Below are 17,382 nucleotides of genomic sequence, written 5' to 3'. Positions count from 1 at the left end.
ATTTTCTCTAATGCCCAACAGGCCTTCGAGTGTCTCCTGTGCAGGTTTCCTCACAGCCCAGCACAAAACCTGAAGAGGCCATGGCCCAGGAGGGACTGGTCTGGAAGGTTGGCAACGCCATACTTTGCAGCTGAATTGGGGAGACAAGTGCATGCAAGCTGGGCCACAAGAGGCCAGCCACGCAGGCCATTTCTGAGAAATACCAATCCCGCAGGCCAGTCAAATTCCTTGGCAAGGACCGTCTCTGCCAAGACCACCTTCCAGGGAGGGCAGGTTCTAATCCCCCATTCGTGGGAAGAGCACAGCCAGCTTCATTCTTCTGCCTTCCCCTCCCTGCCAAGGGCTTTGCTCCCTGGGGCCTGCCTCCACAGCAGACACACACTGCAAAGACGCCGAAGTCCTTCAAAAATAATTTATTAGTTCGGGATCACAATGTATAGGGGAGATGCCCTGTGACCCTTTGGCTGCACCTGTTTCCACAGCACCTTTGCGCAAGAGCCCCCGACTCACGCTGCCTGGCCAGGCAGCCTCTCACCCCCTAACAGCTGCAGAGTATGGTATCCGCCCGCCGGAAGGTTTAACAGATGCCCTGGGCACAAGTGGAGGCCCTTCCTCTTGGTTCACTCCTGCCAACAACACTGCACCTGCACAGCCCTCGGCCCTGTACTTCTAGAAAGGCCTTTCTCGACCAGCAGTAAACAAGGCCCCTTGGCTACACCCAGGCTCCTAAGCTCCAGGCTGCCCGTGGCCCCTGGAGGTCCCCCACATCCTAGGGTGGCGATGGAGGAAGGGCAGGCCAGGCGACGCATGAAGAATAAACAGTCAATTTTATTGTGCTCAGACTAGGAATCCATGGGTCTTGAGGACCTCCGTGAACCTGTCGATCTTCTTCTCTACGTTCTTTTCCGCCTGCTTCCGCAGCCTCTGTGGAGCGAATGACACCATCAGCAGCTGCTCCCTGGGACACCCCCAACCCCCAGAGCCCAATCTCACTTTCCAGAGCCTCCCACCCCACTGGTGGTGGGCAGAGCCTTCCAAGGGCACAGAGCCCACTTTTTCTAGCTGCCTGATCCTGCTGGGAACGTGACGCCCCTCCTGCTCCAGCCCCGTGCCCTCACCATGAGCTGCTTCTTCTTGCGGTAATGGATCTTGGCCTTCTCCTTCCTCTTCTCCTCCAGGGTGGCTGTAACTGCCTGGTACTTCCAGCCAACCTCATGAGCCAGGCGTCCCAGGTAGGCGAACTGAGGGGAGGGGAAGGGGGAGCAAAGCTGTAGGAGGAGACCAGGATAACCAGGGAGGGATTGGGGAGAGGCCTCAGCTCAACCCCCCAGGGCTCCCCGCTCCTCCTGGCATCAGCTGAGCCATTGGCAGTATCGGCACCGTGGCATCCGCAGACCATCGTGAGAAAAAGCCATCATCTGCCAGTCTTAGGCCCTGGCGGGCACACCCCACACGACACCCAGGTGCCCAAGCTGTCACTCAGCAGGACCAGAGAACTCACCTTCCGCGTAGGCTTCAGACGCACCACCTTGAGGGCGGCAGGCACCACCATGCGCTTTTTCTGTTAGAGAAGGAGAGGGGCTTAAGGGACCTGGTGTGAGGGACAGACAGGGAGGAAGGCTGGCGAGGGCGGGCGTCTCAGCCAGTGCTGTTTTCATGAGGATCAAACAATGTAGGTAATCGCGGAACATCACGGACGCTGGAGCCACGGCTGCTGCTGCTGCGGGAGCTGGGCCTCGCTCACCTTGTCATAGGGTGGCGGGATCCCATCGAACACCTTGAGACGGTCCAGGGCGGCCTGCCCTCGCTTGGTCTTATGGGGCAGCATGCCTGGGGGCAGAGGACAGCGGGCCTGCTCAGCGGGCCGTGCGAGGACCCTGCCGCAGCGAGGTGGGCAGGCAGGCAGGTGGGTGGCCTCAGATGGTAGTGCATGTCCAAGTCATATCATGGCCAGAAGCTCGAACACAAGTGGGAAAGTCATCACTGGCCACCTGCCCTGTCACCCCCCCACCCTCAGGCCCAGCTCACCTCGCACCGTCCGCCAGAAGATGCGGCTGGGGGCTCGGAAGTGGTAGGGGCCTCGGGACGGGTTGGTATTCATGCGCTTGCGGAGGAAGGCCAGGTACTTCACTGTCAGAGAGGAGCATGTCTAAGTTGCAGTCGGACGCCGGACGCCAAGTCCCCCCAGGGCACAACCATTAGTACCGGGCCTGTTTGGATCAACTGCCAACGGGACTACTTTTGGAGCCAGTGAAGCCTGAGAAGCCCACAGCCCAACCCTCTCCAGCCCTCTTTGCAGGCCCTAACTTACGTTTGTTTCTGTAAAAATTGCCAGAAATGTTGATGCCCTCACAGCGCACAACCACCACCTTCCGGCCTAGAGTGAATGGAAAACCAGGCGTCAAGGAGGGGAAAGGTTAAGGACCCGCCTGTTACCCAGGACCCTGAAAGAAAGGAGACCCCTTCCTGCCTGAAACTGGCCACAGTGCACAGGGCAGGCGGGGAAGTCTCCTGCCCAGTCACAGAGCACTACTCGGCAGAACGTTCAATCTGTTGGACCCACAGAAAAATGTCTGAACGCAGAGCCCCCAACCCGGGAGGGGAGGCGGCTGGCAGGTCTCAGAGCGGTGCATGGGGTTGATCTCATGGTCGTGAGACTCAAACGAAAGATGGTGATTGTTGCTCATCACTGACCTTGGAGCTCAGATCCAGGGGAGCTGTGGACCAAGGGCAGACTTACCCAGAAGTACCTGCTTGGCCACAATGGCCGCCAGGCGGCCCAGGAGATGGCCTCGGCCATCGAGCACCAGCACCTGCTGGAGATAGGATGAGAGGGCTCAGAGGCGCCCACAGCCTGCCTTGACACCCCCACCTCCATCATTCCTTCCTACGTGTTCATTTCACCCGCTTCCCAGGGTGCCTGCTAAGCTGGCATGAGACCCAAGGTTCCCTTTACAGATGAGGCCAAGAAGGTCAACAACTAACTCAGGATCCTGGTGAGTGAGCTAAGATACCAAAGAGTTCCCCTCCAGCTTGCTCAATTGGCAGGAATTTCTGTACTCAGATTACGTTTGATGGTAAAAGAAACTACAATGCGAACCAACCGTGGCCACACTGAGCATCCAGGGAGAACGTGGGACCTGGATGCAAGCTGTAAAATCTTGACAGAATCCCATCCCGTCCCTATCTCAAAGGGTTGCTGCATGAATGTCAAAGCGAAGAAAACCAAGGTTCAGGGTGGGTGATGCGAGACAAAAAAACCCATGCTGGCCCTGTGTCTCCGAGTGTGAACTGGTCAACTGCTTAATCCATGGCTTGTCAAGAGTCAAAGTCCCCGTATCAGGTGCTTGCTATACAAGTTGGGATTGTTGAAAAGCAGCGTAAAAGGCTACCGACGCTAAAGCCAGATTCCCTGCCAATGTGACTTTGATCAATCAGAACCCTCCAATCTCCAATACCAGCCTCAGGAACACTGCGATAAATTAAACGAATTACACAAAACATAACGCAAGCTGTGCCAGACACCGTAAAAGCCGGGACGCATGTTCTGAGAACCCTATCATATGCCTGGCTCCAAACTTGGTTTTCCCTCCCTAACCATAGACCCATCACGTGCAGACCCCCTCCAGAACCATCCTCCTTTTATTATCCAAGAAGTCACACAAAGAAATCAGGCAGTCAGAGCACGGCTGCTGCTGCCTTCCTTGAGGGCCTCCAGGTGCTTAAGGGCAAAAGATGTGGAGAGCGGTAGAACATTCCATCCCAGTCCTCAGCACCAGCAGGACTCCATCAACCCCGAAGCAGAGGGACAAAAACCAGTTGGCTCCCGCATGCCCTGTAGGCAGTTTTCTCAATCCACTGCAAAAGATTTCCTGCCAAAATACCCACAGTTGGGGAAGAACCCAGGAGGCCGAAGGAACCCACGGCTCTGGCCGGGCCTAAGTACCCTCCATTTTGGCCAATCCTCTGCCGCCGCGGGGCGGCCTTCCGCGTGCTTCCCCAGCGCTGGGGACACAAGGGTCTACTTGGGCCAAGAACAAGGTAAACGAGACCTAGTTTTTAAGTATCCTTTCTTGTGCTGAAGGCCCTAACACGGCTCCTCAAGGGAAGAACGACGCCGCATCCTGGCCAGCCCAGAACGCAAAAGCCATCTTAAATAGCCGTTTTGGACTCCTCTTACCCTAATGGCTTTCTGTTTTGGTCAGTTATCGATCCTAAATTCCTTCCACAGCACACTTGCGGGGGAAAAGAGGTCCAACCTCGGCCCGACCTGCACGACCCCGACCCCACGCCGCCCCAGCCCGCGCGGAGCCGATACCTGCCCCTCCGCCATCTTCGGCAGCTGCCTGGGAAAGAAGGAACTCTTGGCGCAGGGTTTCTTATCCCTTGAAACAGGGGCGGAAGAAGTGACGCAACAAAGGCCGTTTCCCGTCTTTTCATTGGCCAGAGTGTCGAGCGCGTGCGCAGAAAGGCCCCACTGCAAGGCGGGTCTTCTTCTGGCTGACCAATCAGTGTCGTTCCCATCCGACCTGGGCGTCCACGGCTATACCGGGAGAGATCGCATTGGGGTAGGGGGCGGCCCTGCTGGGGCGGGGCCCTCCAGCCTCCGCCCCGGTATTTCTGAGGGGCTAGCAATCCTCGCGCGAGCTGCCCGCGGGGTTTGCAGAAAGCGGGGTGGGCCCAGGGCTGGAGGCGAGCGCCGGGAAGGCGGGAGGAGAGAGGCAGTTACTCCCTAGAGCAATGACTGGCTGCTGGGCGCGTGGTGGCAGCTCTCAGTCTAGGCTTAGAGATCTGGATTCCGGTGCCTGTTTGGCTTCCTTGCGACCTGGCCAAATCCCTGGCCGTATCTGGGCCTCAGCGTCCCCATGTGTCAAGCAGATGGAGCTAATCTTCCCGATGAGGTCTCATGTTTGAAGGCATGACTTCTGGATGCCTGAGTGCCCCACAATGAGCTTCGGACTCTCTGGACAAAGCTTTTGCTTTGGCTGTGCCACTCGGCTGGGATGGCCTCCCCTCCACCCCACCTTCTAAGATGCGGCCTGAGTTCTTTGCTCCAGAGAGCCTCCATGATAGCTCAGGCTGGCTCAGGTCCCTTCTCTGGGCTCCCACAGTTGCCTATACCGCTTCCATTAGAGCGTGTGTAATCCTGTACTCAGGGCCCTCTGTGTCCCTGTCCTCTCCAGGGACCAGGAACCCTGAGAGGGCTGGTCCCAACCTCTGGGCCCCCAGGAACCTCAGAAAGTAGGTCCTGAATGAAACGTTGCCTTAACTGCAAAACCAACACCCAAACCCAAACTGCGCCATCCACACCCTGTCCCCTCACAGACAGGCCAGGCTAGAGCTGGCAGAAAAGAATGATTTATATACAGTTTCCTGGGGCTAAGGGCTTTGTACAGAGGGGGGAAGGTGGGGCCGGGGTCGGGTGCTGGCGTTGCCTCCATCCTGGGGAGACAGTAACAGGGGCAGCGTGGCCAAGGAAGGGACCAGTCTCTAACTGATTTCCTCCAAGTTCCGCTCTGTGTCCTCTGGCAGGTGACTCCTCTCTCTGGGCCTCGGCGTCTTCCTCTGTAAAACGGGATGGTAGATGACTCGTGGGCTGTCTGAGGCTCCACGGTCAGAGGAGAAGAAGGCCCATGCTCAGGGCTCAGCACAGACTCGGGGCCCCAAACAGCTCCATTCACAGTGAGCTCTCACTGTGTGTTGCGGCAGCCCTGTCCAAGAGGACTCTCTGCAATGGTGGAAGCATTTTAGTTCTGTGCTCTCCAGTACGGCCATGGTACTGACCTCATGTGAATGCTGGGGACACCTCAAAAAGAAAAAAAAAAAAATTCCCTTGTGCATGGCACATTGGGTTAAGGGTCTGGGGCTGTCACTGCTGTGGTGCCGGTTCAATCCCTGGCCCAGGAATTTCTGCATGCCACGGGTGCAGCCAAAAAAATAAAGAAAACTTTATCTTTACTTTTAAAAATATGTGGCTACTAGAAAATCGAAAGTCACACGTGTGGAGGAGCTCCTGTTGTGGTGCAGTGGGTTAAGAACCCGACTAGTATCCATGAAGATGTGAGTTTGATCTCTGGCCATGCTCAGTGGGTTAAGATCTGGCGTTGCCGTGGCTGTGGTTAGGCCAGCAGCTCTGATTGGACCCCTAGCCTGGGAACTTCCATATGCTGAAGGCAAGGCCTTAAAAGGAAAAAAAAAAAAAAAATCATATGGGTGGGAAGTTCTCTTGCGGTGCAGCAGGCAAAGGATCCACTGGTGTCACAGCAGTGGCTCAGGTGGCTGCTGTGGCGCAGGTTTCATCCTGGGCCCAGGAACATCCACGTGCCATGGAATCCTACACCCGTGACTTGTGTTCTATTTCTGGTGACTTCACTTCCATGGTAGGATTATTTTGAGAGTCTTTTGTAGGGTAAGGAAGCTGAGGCAGAAGAGTGACAAGGCACTGATGCTGGAATCAGAAGGCCCAGAGTCAAACCTTGGCCATGAGTTCTGTGACTTTTGGCAAAGGATTTACTTACTATCTGGGCCTTGGTTTTAGCCTCTGTGAAATGGGCATAATAATGGCACCAGCTTTTCAATTAAGTGAGTTCATTTTTAGAAAGCTCCAGTAAAAGGCCTGAGGCACTGGGACACTCAATGTGCCCCAAAGTATTTTTTTTTTGTTTGTTTGTCTTTTAAAGCTTCGCCTGCAGCATGAAAATTCCCAGGCTAGGGGTCCAATCAGAACTACAGCAACCAGCCTATACCACAGCCACAGCAATGCATGATCTGAGCCACATCTGCCACCTACACCACAGCTCATGGCAATGCTGGATCCTTAACCCATTGAATGAGGCCACGGATTGAACCTGCGTCCTCATGGATACTAGTTGGGTTCTTAACCCACTGAACCACAGTGGGAACTCCCACAAATGTTTCTTGTTAGATCCCTCTGGGCCCATCGGGAACCCACGGGCCCCTCCGCTCCTTCCTCCCTGGGGCAACTCCTGCCTCCTGCCCCCACTCTAGTTCCCAGGTTCACCTCCTGGGCTTGCTGCTGTCCTGGGCAGTGAGCCCCAGCTCCTCACCTCGCCTCTGATGCCTAGATGTTTCTGTGCTCTTTTTCCATCTCCCACCCCCATCCATCTCCAGCTGGGCGAAGCTTCTAGAACACCCTGAGCTTTTTCACACCTGGAGGGCTTTACAGAGGGGTCCACTCTCTCCTGGCTTGTGGACTCCAGCACCCAAATCTCTCCCCCCACTCTGGGAGGGGCAGATCCTGCCCACGGGACCCTGGCGAGCTCTGTGTCTTCCCCTAATCTCCCTCCTCCCCCCAGGCTCCCGTCTGGGCCTGACCCAGGGTCTTCGGGCACCACTGCCCCAGGCCTGACAGTCTCCAGCCCCATCCCTCCAGCTCCCTGAGCCCTGACTCTGCCAGGCCCCTCCTCTCCATCCCCGTGGCCCTGGCTCAGGCCTCGCCTTTCTCTCTGGACCTAGCCTCCTCTTTGGCCTCCAGTCTGTCTGTTTCAGCCTGTCCCTCTCCATGGCCCCAGAGGGGACTTCTCGCATCTGGAGCTGACCCACGCGTTCCCTGCCTACAGCCCTCCCGTGCCCCCCACACCTCCCACCAAATCCAGGGTCTTCAGCTCCGTGGGGCAATAGCGCTCCAGGAGCCTCAGGGGGCAGTGCCTCTTGGGGACCGGAGGGGCAGGGCACCTGCGGCCCCCGCCTCTGCCACCCCTTCAGCTCTACCCACCCCGATGGCTCACCCGCTCCCCGGGGCAGGGCATCCTCCGTCTCCTCCTCCTCCGGCGCAGGCACCAGGCAGTGGCCAGCAGCAGGAGGGCGGCAGGCAGCAGCAGCAGGAGCAAGAGGAGCAGAAGAGAGGCCTGAGGTGCCGGCAGGGATGTGGCCTCCAAGGCCCCAGGACTCCTTGGGGGCAGCAGGGTGGAGGGGTCTGTGGGAGAGAGGGGGCTGGGTGACTGAGGGGAAGGGTCTGGCTAGGCAAGGACAAAAACGGCCTGCCTGGGGCTGGCTGTGTGGCCCCAGCTGGGCTCCTCACCTCTCTGGGCCTCAGGCTCCTCATCTGTAAAATCGGGGTGATTTTTTTTTTTTTTTTGTCTTTTTGCCTTTTCTAGGTCCGCTCCCATGGCATATGGAGGTTCCCAGGCTAGGGGTCTAATCAGAGCTGTAGCCACCCACCTACTCCAGAGCCACAGCAACGTGGGATCTGAGCCGTGTCTGTGACCTACATCACAACTCATGGCAACGCCGGATCCTTAGCCCACTGAGCGAGGCCAGGGATCGAACCCGCAACCTCATGGTTCCTAGTCGGGTTCGTTAACCACTGCGCCACGACAGGAACTCCAGGGGGTGATTATTTTTTATTTTTTACTTACAATTTTTTTTATTATAGTTGATTTACAAGTCTGTCAACTTCTGCTGTACAGCAAAGTGACCCAGCCATGCATATATACTTTCTTGTTTTTGTTTTTTCGCTTTTCATCATATATCCACTTTCTTTTTCTGAGGTGCTATCATGTGCTATCACAAGTGACTGCATATGGCTCCCTGTGCTGCACAGCAGGATATCATTGCTTCTGGGGCGATTAGTTTAAGGACACACACGGTCACAAAGATTAAATGAGTGAAAATACAGAAAACGCTTAGAAGACTATCTGACATGTAGGGAGGTTGCATTGGATTTTATCATCTAGTGCTGATGCATTGATCCATTGACTTCCCCCAATTGTCTGTGACCTCCACGAAGGCGACAGGAAGTTATCTGTCTTGTCATCAGAACCTACCACTCAGTGCTCACTAAATACAGTTACAACAGTTTGATTTACATAAATATTTGAGTGAATGAACAACAGATCATTAAACATAAAAGATATAACGTGTGATGTAACGATGGCTCACCAGGTCCCATCAATCTGTTCCCTCACCTCCATCTTCTCCCCCTCACTTATGTGGCCTCAGTCACTGGGGCCACCTCCCCATTCCTGGCACAGTAGGCAGGTTTCTGCCTCAGGGCTTTTACATTAGCTACTCCCCCCCCACTTTTTTTCTGTTTGGCAGTGGCCTGCAGCAGCTTGATGTGGGATCCCAGTTCCCAGACCAGGGATTGAACCTGGGTCATAGCAGTGAAAGCGCGGAATCCTAACCACTTGCCCACCAGGGAAATCCCTGGCTGTTCCCTTGCTTGCAACCTGCAGTGACTTTCCAGGCAACCCCCTCAGACCATGGTTCCATCACCCTGTTTTAATTTGCCTGCGTGCCCCTCCTTCATACTCAGATACTCTCTTGGACTTCCCGTGTTGCTCACAACATACTCAGATACTCTCCTGTTTAATCATCTGTTTACAGGTTTCTTGTCGCCCTGATGAGCACGTCAGCCCGCTGTGTACAGAGACATGGGCTCGATCTGTACTCTGTCACCAATGCCAGGCAGCAAGGAGGTGGTTAATATAACTCGCTTGAGGAGTTCCCAGTGTGGCACAGCGGAAACAAATCTGACTAGGAACCATGAAGTTGTGGGTTCGATCCCTGGCCTCGCTCAGTGGGTTAAGGATCTGGTATTGCCATGAGCTGTGGTGTAGGTCAAAGACACAGCTCGGATCCCGCATTGCTGTGGCTGTGGTGTAGGCTGGCGGCTACAGCTCCAACTTGACCGCTAGCCTGGGAACCTCCATATGCTGCGGGTGCGGCCCTAAAAAGACAAAACAAAAACAAAAACAAAAACAAACTTGGTTGAGTAAATGTATGCAAATAAATGACAACATTAAATATAAATGACTACATAACTGGACATGCAGGGAGAAACTGAGAAAAACAGAATTAGAGTAGAAGGTTGTTTTTTTTCTTGGCTGCACCCACCACTTGGGGAAGTTCCTGGACTGGGGATGGAACCCGTGCTACTTCAGTAAGGGGAGCCACTGCAGTGACAATACAGTACCCATAACCTGCTGTGCCCCAAGGGGATGCCTAGAGTGGGAGAGGTCTTTCTTTTTTTTCTTAAGGGCCACACCCTCACCGTAAGGAGGTTCCCACGCTGGGGGCTGAATCAGAGCTACAGCTGCCGGCCTACACCACAGCCACAGCAACGCCAGATCCAAGCTGCATCTGTGACCTACACCGCAGCTCACGGCAACGCTGGATCCTTAACCCAATGAGCGAGGCCAGGGAGCGAACCCGAAACCTCAAGGTTTCTAGTCTGATTCATTTCCACTGCGCCCCAATGGAAACTCCTAGAGTGGGAGATTCCTCATCATCCCTGGCAGAACTTGACAATCTGTAGACAAATCGGGGAGACAAATACAAGGACAGAAAGACTGGGGATGGTATCATGGCAGAATATATACACCCAGCCTCAACTCGGATCCTACCAAAACAGTAATCCTTCTTTTCCTAAGACCATGTTCAGTTACAAAACTGATTATATATGTGGCTGTGAAGAAAACGTTCATAAACTGAAAAAGTGAAGTTTTCCCAGAGAATAGCCTCTCGACACATTCCAGTAAAGTTATTTTGTTTTGAAACTTTAACGCTGGCCGGTCCAATGTGGCAGCTACACGCCTCGCACGGCGACCAAACACGTGACCCTGGCTGCTCTGAACTGAGATGGGGTGTCCATGAAAATTACACACCGATTCTTAACAACGTAGTAGGGAAAAAAAGATGTGAAATAGCTTATTTAATCATTTTTTAAAATATTGGCTATGTTTTGGAGTTCCCTTGTGGCACAGCGGGAATGAAAATGAATCTGCCTAGCATCCCTGAGGATGTGGGTTCGATCCCTGGCCTCGCTCAGTGGGTTGGGGATCTGGCGTTGCCATGAGCTGCAGTGTAGGTGGCAGACACAGCTCAGATCCCACGTTGCTGTGTGTGTCTGTGGTGCAGGCCGGCAGCTATAGCTCTGATTTGACCCCTAGCCTGGGAACTTCCATATGCTGTGGGTGTGGCCCAAATAAGAAAAAAAAAAAAAAAAACCTATGTTTTGAAATGGTACTATTTTGGGCTAAAATATATTGGGTTAAGTAAAAGATTGTGAGTTAGTATAATCTGTGATTTAAGTAATTATTTAAAAAATTATAGGAGTTCCCATTGTGGCTCAGCAGGTTAAGAACCCAACTTGTATCCATGAGGATGTGGGTTCAATCCCCTGGTCTTGCTCAGTGGGTTAAGGATCCAGTGCTGCTGTGGCTATGGTGTAGGCCAGCAGCTGCAGCTCTGATTTGATCCCTGGCCTGGGAACTTCCATATGCTGCAGGTTCGGCCCTAAAAAAATTTAACTAAATTTATTTTTTATTTTTTATTTTTTTTTGTCTTTTTGCCATTTCTTGGGCCGCTCCCGCGGCATATGGAGGTTCCCAGGCTAGGGGTCTAATCAGAGCTGTAGCTGCCAGCCTACGCCACAGCCACAGCAACTCGGGATCCGAGCCGAATCTGTGACCCAGACCACAGCTCGTGGCAACGCCGGATCCTTAACCCACTAAGCAAAGCCAGGGATCGAACCCGCAACCTCATGGTTCCTAGTCGGATTCGTTAACCACTGAGCCACGATGGGAACTCCAAATTTAATTTAAAAAGAAAAAAAGAAAAATAATAAAATTATAAAAATCTAATGCAGTAACATCTTTACAGCGAACAGACTACTGGTTGTCACGGGTGTGGGAAGGGAGTTTTAAGAGGGGGGATCAAGTTACACAAACTCACACTGGGTTACAAGATGGTACATGAGTGATAAAATTACATAAACACACTGTTTTAGGGGTTGAATTGTGTCCCTCAAAATTCATATCATAAAATCCTAACTCCCCATACCTGGGAATGTGAACTTATTTAGAGACAGGGTCTTCAAAGAGATTATCAAGTTAAAACGAAGTCAAGTGGTTGCAAAGGGGGCAGGATGGGGTGGGGGAGGGATGGAATTAGCAGAAGCAAAGGGTTTTTTTTGTCTTTTTAGGGCCATACCCGCTGCATATAGAGGTTCCCAGGCTAGGGGTCGAATCGCAGCTGTAGCCACCGGGCTACACCACAGCCCCAGCAACTCGGGATCTGAGCTGCATCTGTGACCACCACAGCTCATGGCAACGCTGGATCCTTAACCCACTGATGGAGGCCAGGGATCGAACTTCTGTCCTCATGGATGCTAGCTAGATTCTTTTCTGCTGAGCCTCAATGGAAACTTCCAGCAATATGCAAATTATTAGACGTAGGATGGATTAAACAAAAAGGTCCTCCTGTGTAGCGCTGGAGACTACATCCAGTACCCTGTGCTAAACCATCACGGGGAAGAGTAGGAAGAAAAACACGTGAATATATAACAGGCACGTGGCTGTGCAGCAGAAATTAACAAACACTATAGATCAACTAAACTTCAATAAAATAAATTCTTCTTCTTTTTTCTTTTTCTTTTTAGGGCCGTACCCACAGCATGTGGAGGCTCCCAGGCTTGGGGCTGAATCAGAGCTGCAGCTGCCAGCCTCCACCACAGCCACAGCAACACAGGATCCGAGCTGCATCTGTGCCATGAACCACAGCTCACAGCCTTGCCGGATCCTTAACCCACTGAGCGAGGCCAGAGATGGAATCCGCATTGTCATGGATTCTAGTCAGGTTTGTTAGTGCTGAGCCACAACGGGAACTCCCCTAAACATTTTTTTTTAAAAAAGTTAAAGTAAAAAAGTCAAAATGAAGTTATTAATGCCTAATTAGTCCCTAATCCAATATGACTTATAAGAAGAAGATCTTTTGGGGGGGAGAGTGCCCTAGGAACAGGAAAATGGCCCTTTGCCAGCCCTGGAGAAAGACCTGGAACAGATCTTTCCTCACAGCCCTCAGAAGGAGCCGGTCCTGCTGACACCTGGATTTCAGACCCAAGAGTAATAAACTTTGGCTGTTTAAAATCACCGCCTGGGGTTCTTTGTTACAGTGGCCCTAGGAAACGAATATGCACATATATGTTGGGTAAACTGAGTGCAGCCAAGAAAAAAAGAAAAAAGAAAAAGTTTGAAAAATAAAACCACCAATAATATGCTAAAAAACAACAAATATTGAAAAAAAAGTGAGTTTACCTTTTTTTTTTTTTTTTTTTTTTTTTAAATGGCCGCACCCGCGGCACATGGAGGTTCCCAGGCTAGGAGTTGAATCAACACTATAGCCAATGGCCTACACCGCAGCTCACAGCAATGTGGGATCCTTAACCCACTAGTTGGGTTCGTTACTGCTGAGCCACGAGGGGAACTGCCCAGGCCAGGGACTGAATCCAAGCTGCAGCTTCAATTTATGTGGAAACTGTGCAATGGCAGATCCTTCTTTAACTTACTGCCCTTGGCCCAGGGTCAGACCAGTGCCTTCACGTAACCCAAGCTGATGCAATTGGATTCCTAACCCACTGTACCACAGCGGGAATTCCTGAATTTTTTTTTTTTTTTTTTTTTTTTTTTTTGGCTTTTTAGGGCCCCACCGTATATGAAGGTTCCCAGGCTAGGGGTTGAATCAACACTATAGCCAACGGCCTACACCACAGCTCACAGCAGTGCCGGATCCTTAACCCACCAAGTGGGGCCAGGGAGCAAATCTTCCTCCTCATGGATACTGGTCAGGTTCGTTACTGTTGAGCCACGATGGGAACTCCCCTTTTTTCTTCTTAATTTTTTTTTGGGGGGGGCTATGCCCAAGGCATGTGGAAGTTCCCTGGCCAGGGACCGAACCTGGGCCACAGCTTTAACAAGAGCCACAGAAGTGACAATGCCAGATCCTTAACCCTCTGTGCCACAAGGAAACTCCCTTAACTTCTGAAAAACACTTGGCTACAAGAACATTCACGTTCAAATGTATGGCTCTCACTCTGCTCTCATTCTGTTTCTACGGGACAGAGCTGCCTTAGAGAAACAGGCAGCTATGGTTGTTCCCTTCTCAGAGATGGGCAAACTGAGGCCCAGAGCTGGATGAACTTGGGGGGACCTGTCCAAAGTCACACAGCCCATGGAAGCAGGGTGGGTTCTGGGGAACCCTGAGCGGAAGGGGTGAGAGGTGGATATGGGGTGCAGAGGGGCACTGGGAGCCTTTACCCGGCTGACACTGCAGCTCCAGGCAACGGGAGAAATTCCGGCGGGTGATCCAGGGCTTCAAGGCCACCAGCTGCTGGGAAGTGTCCTGCAGGAGGTGGGAGATGTTGGCCTGGACGAAGCGAAGACAGCTGGGGAGGGGCTGGGGGCAGGGGAGGGAGACGTCACCACCGCATCGCCCCCAGCATCACCTCAGGTCAAGGGCGAGGCCTGGGTCTCACAGAGCATTTGCACTCCTGCTCCCCCTGGTTGCTAGGGGGAAGCGTTCTTAGCAACACCTAGCAATGGGGCTCCGTCAGACCCGGATCAGGGGGGAGTTTAGATCCCCTCCTTCTCCTGGTTGCCAGGGTGAGAACCTCCTTAGCAAAACCCTTCAACAGCGCCTGAAGAAATAAACTTAGAATTGGTGCATTGGGCCCAGACCCCTGGCCATCCTCCAGAGTTTAGCAAAATGTCACTTCCCAGCATGGCAGCCCCCAGGGGGACTGGGGGTCCAGTTCCACCTCCCTCCGTCAAAAGAAATCTCCAGTAGGGCCTAGCAGACCTTTGCTTCCAATCCCTAGGAAAGCATCATGCTTGCCTGGCTTGCTCCCCAAGTTCAGGGCTGACCTGGAGGGCACATGAGGTGACAAAGACTATCTCGGTGTTGACAGCCTCCAGCAGCTTCTGCATCTGGGACCCAGCCACGGTCTTGAGCTGTCCCATCCAACGCTGGGCCAGGACCAGGCGCCAGAACGCCCCGCAGAGCTCGTCCTGGGGAGAGATGGCCCAGGCTCTGGGTCCCCAGGGCAGAGGGGGCCGGGGGCTGGGACCGGTGGGGGCTGGGGGAAGAAGGGGCCAGGCCCGGGGGAGGGGGAGGAGGGGGCTGCACCAGCCTGGCCCCCTGAGGGGTGGTGCATCTTGCCCCTCTGCTTCCCACCTGCACTCCAGGTCCCTCCCATCTGTGACTCACGTCCTGCAGGTTGGAGGCGACAGTGACTGGGTAATCCTGAAGCAAGTAGTCAGACTGCGGGAGAAAACGGGGTCAGACGGGAGGAAAGAGAACTATGGGGATGGGGGGGATCCAGAAAAAAAGAGGACAAGGACGGGGGAGAGTAAACGGGGACTGGGGTGGGGGACAGGGACCCAGAGTCAGGAGAGTGGACCCACAAAAAAGAGGGTCTGGGGGGGTACAGGTAACCAAAGAGACCTGGACAGGGGGAGCTCAGACCCAGAGACAGAAGCTCGGCCTCAGAAGGGGAGCGTGGACGCTCACCAGCTGGCGGATGGTGTTGGCGAAGGTGGAGGAGATGGGGCTGTGGGGGAAGGAGCAGTCCGGGCTCCCGAGAAGGCCGGGGCTCAGCAGCAGCAGCAGCAGCAGCAGCAGCAGCGAGGTCTGGGGTGAGGTGGGGCGGGGGCTCCGTTGGCTCCACGCAGGGCCCCTCCCTGGACGCGGCTGCCCCCTCCAGCACCCTTCCCTGCCTCCTGGCCGGCCACCTCTTCCAGGCTTCAGCCCCCCCTACCTCCGCCCCGTCTGGCTGCTGAGTGCCCATTTCTAATCATCTTCCCCTGTATCTCTGCCTCTTGTCCGCCACTGACCACTGACCTGTTCGCCCTCCTCTGCCCTGTCTGTCTCGCTCCTCATCTCCCCAGCCCGGCCCATCGTTCTCCGTCTCTGCTCACTTCTGTCCAGGATTTTCTGTCCATCCCTCTGCCCTTCCACGCTCATCTCTCCTGTTCCTCCCTCGACCTGGGTCCTATCTACCTCATTTGTACCCACCTCTCCGTGTCCTGCCCTTCTCCTGTCCATCTATCCCCACCCCACCCACCTCCTCCATCCCTGTCCACCCACTTGGGTCCATCTCTCCTCCCCATGCATCTCCTCCATCTCCGTCCACCCCGTCCATCTCCCCCACCCCTGTCCATCTGCCGCCACCTCTGTCCATCTCCCCCACCCCATCCATCTCCTCTGTCTCTGTCCACCCCTGTCCATCTCCCCCACCGCGTCCATCTCCCTCACCCAGTTAGTCTCCCTTCTGGGCTGCCCATCTGGACACCGACTTTCCCCCACCTTGTCCCCCAGGGATACGCACAGTTGGGCTCCAGGCTGGCGCCGGCACTACCATTTCGGCCGGGGGCCCCTCATGCCTGTGGCCGGATCTCGGAAGGGACAGAAGAGCGAGTCTCGGACCCCTACACCCCAGCCCCTTCCTCGCCCGCCCCTTCACCTCCCCGCCCCTCCCCCGGTTCCTTGATGTGGCTAAGTTTCCGCCTCCTACTCTATCGGGCTTCCTGCGTGAGCCCCAGTTACGGTGAAAACTCCTCATCTCCCCTTCTAAGAACCCCGACGTCCGGTGCCGGAACCCTCCCCGGGCCAGGGACCCAGGAGCCCGACCCCAAACCCTCTCCGCTCAGATCCAGGAGAGGGACCCCGGCCCCGCCCCTCGGGGACCCGGAGCCCATTTCTCCTCACGCACCAGGCTTGCCCCAGCTGGGTGTGGAAGGGGCCACGGCGGGTGACAGCCAAAGATCGAAAGTGAAAGGAAATTTTTGGGGGGAGAAAGTGAACTGGGGTGGACCAGGCTGTTGCAAGGAGCGCCACCTGGCGGTGACAGGTGGCCACCGACGCTGACGCTGCAGAGGGCGCCTCCGCGGGATTGGGGCTCAAGAGGGCTGAGAGGGTTGATCCTGGGGTGGGACACAGCGAATCTGGGGCTGGGGGGATGCAGAGCTGTCTCCAGCTAGAAGCAATGCACACAGGGCAAGGAGGAGGTCACCCTGAGCCCTGAGCCTTCACACCCCACCCCCAACACAGGTCACCTTGCACATCCAGGCAAACAGCAGCTACATCCTTCCAGGAGTTCAGTCCAAAAGCCTCCGAGTGGTTCTCTTTCCTCTCACTGCCTGCTGACAGTCCAGTTCGCCAGCAAATGCGTCAGCTGACCATTAAAGTGTATCCAGAATTCAACCTCGTCCCCCCCCCCACCATGCCACCACCATCTTCCACCCGAATATCACTGTCCCTATGCACCTCGCCAGCCTTCCTAGCTCAGCCACCCTTCTGTTCTCCAGGCAGCCAAAGACCTCACGTCCCTCCTCTACTCCAAACTCTCCCCTGGCACCTGCCACAGAGGTTTAAGTCTTTACTGTCACCTAGACAGACCTGCAGGATCTAGCCCTGTCCCTTCTGCCCTTACCTCCACAACCAGCCATGCTGACCTGAGGGAGGCACACTCCGGCCCCAGGGCCTTTGCACCGGCTGTTCCTTCAGCCTGGAATGCCCTTCCCCCAGACACCCAGGTGGCTCAACCGATGATCTCACTCAGGTCTTTGCTTAAATAAAACACAA

General features: G+C 54.6%; 1 protein-coding gene across 14 annotated transcripts; it reads right to left on the bottom strand.

Annotated features, from left to right (window-relative positions):
- Positions 399–17,379, bottom strand: RPL13A (ribosomal protein L13a). 14 transcript variants are annotated; one of them, XM_013998642.2, is made up of 15 exons: positions 16,511–16,553; positions 16,127–16,193; positions 15,310–15,429; positions 15,007–15,060; positions 14,664–14,807; positions 14,058–14,196; positions 7,749–7,936; positions 4,319–4,543; positions 2,741–2,816; positions 2,312–2,377; positions 2,029–2,130; positions 1,745–1,830; positions 1,502–1,561; positions 1,119–1,241; positions 809–924 (listed from the first exon to the last, which is right to left on the bottom strand). In XM_013998642.2, the coding sequence occupies exons 2-15, from the start codon at positions 16,157–16,159 to the stop codon at positions 838–840; spliced, it is 1,503 nt and encodes a 500-aa protein (XP_013854096.1). In that variant the 5' UTR covers positions 16,160–16,193; positions 16,511–16,553; the 3' UTR covers positions 809–837.

Source organism: Sus scrofa, chromosome 6 (genome assembly GCF_000003025.6).
Source record: "Sus scrofa isolate TJ Tabasco breed Duroc chromosome 6, Sscrofa11.1, whole genome shotgun sequence".
NCBI classification, from domain to species: Eukaryota; Metazoa; Chordata; class Mammalia; order Artiodactyla; family Suidae; genus Sus; species Sus scrofa.
This window is presented reverse-complemented; position numbering and strand designations above follow the sequence as displayed.

Coding starts and splice junctions, on each gene's coding strand:
- RPL13A (XM_013998642.2), bottom strand. CDS start 16,159: ATGGTAGTGCCGGCGCCAGCCTGGAGCCCAACT. Junction 14,808..15,006: donor TCGCCTCCAACCTGCAGGAC/GTGAGTCACAGA, acceptor ATCTCTCCCCAG/GACGAGCTCTGCGGGGCGTT. Junction 1,242..1,501: donor GTCTGAAGCCTACGCGGAAG/GTGAGTTCTCTG, acceptor CCCTCCCCTCAG/TTCGCCTACCTGGGACGCCT.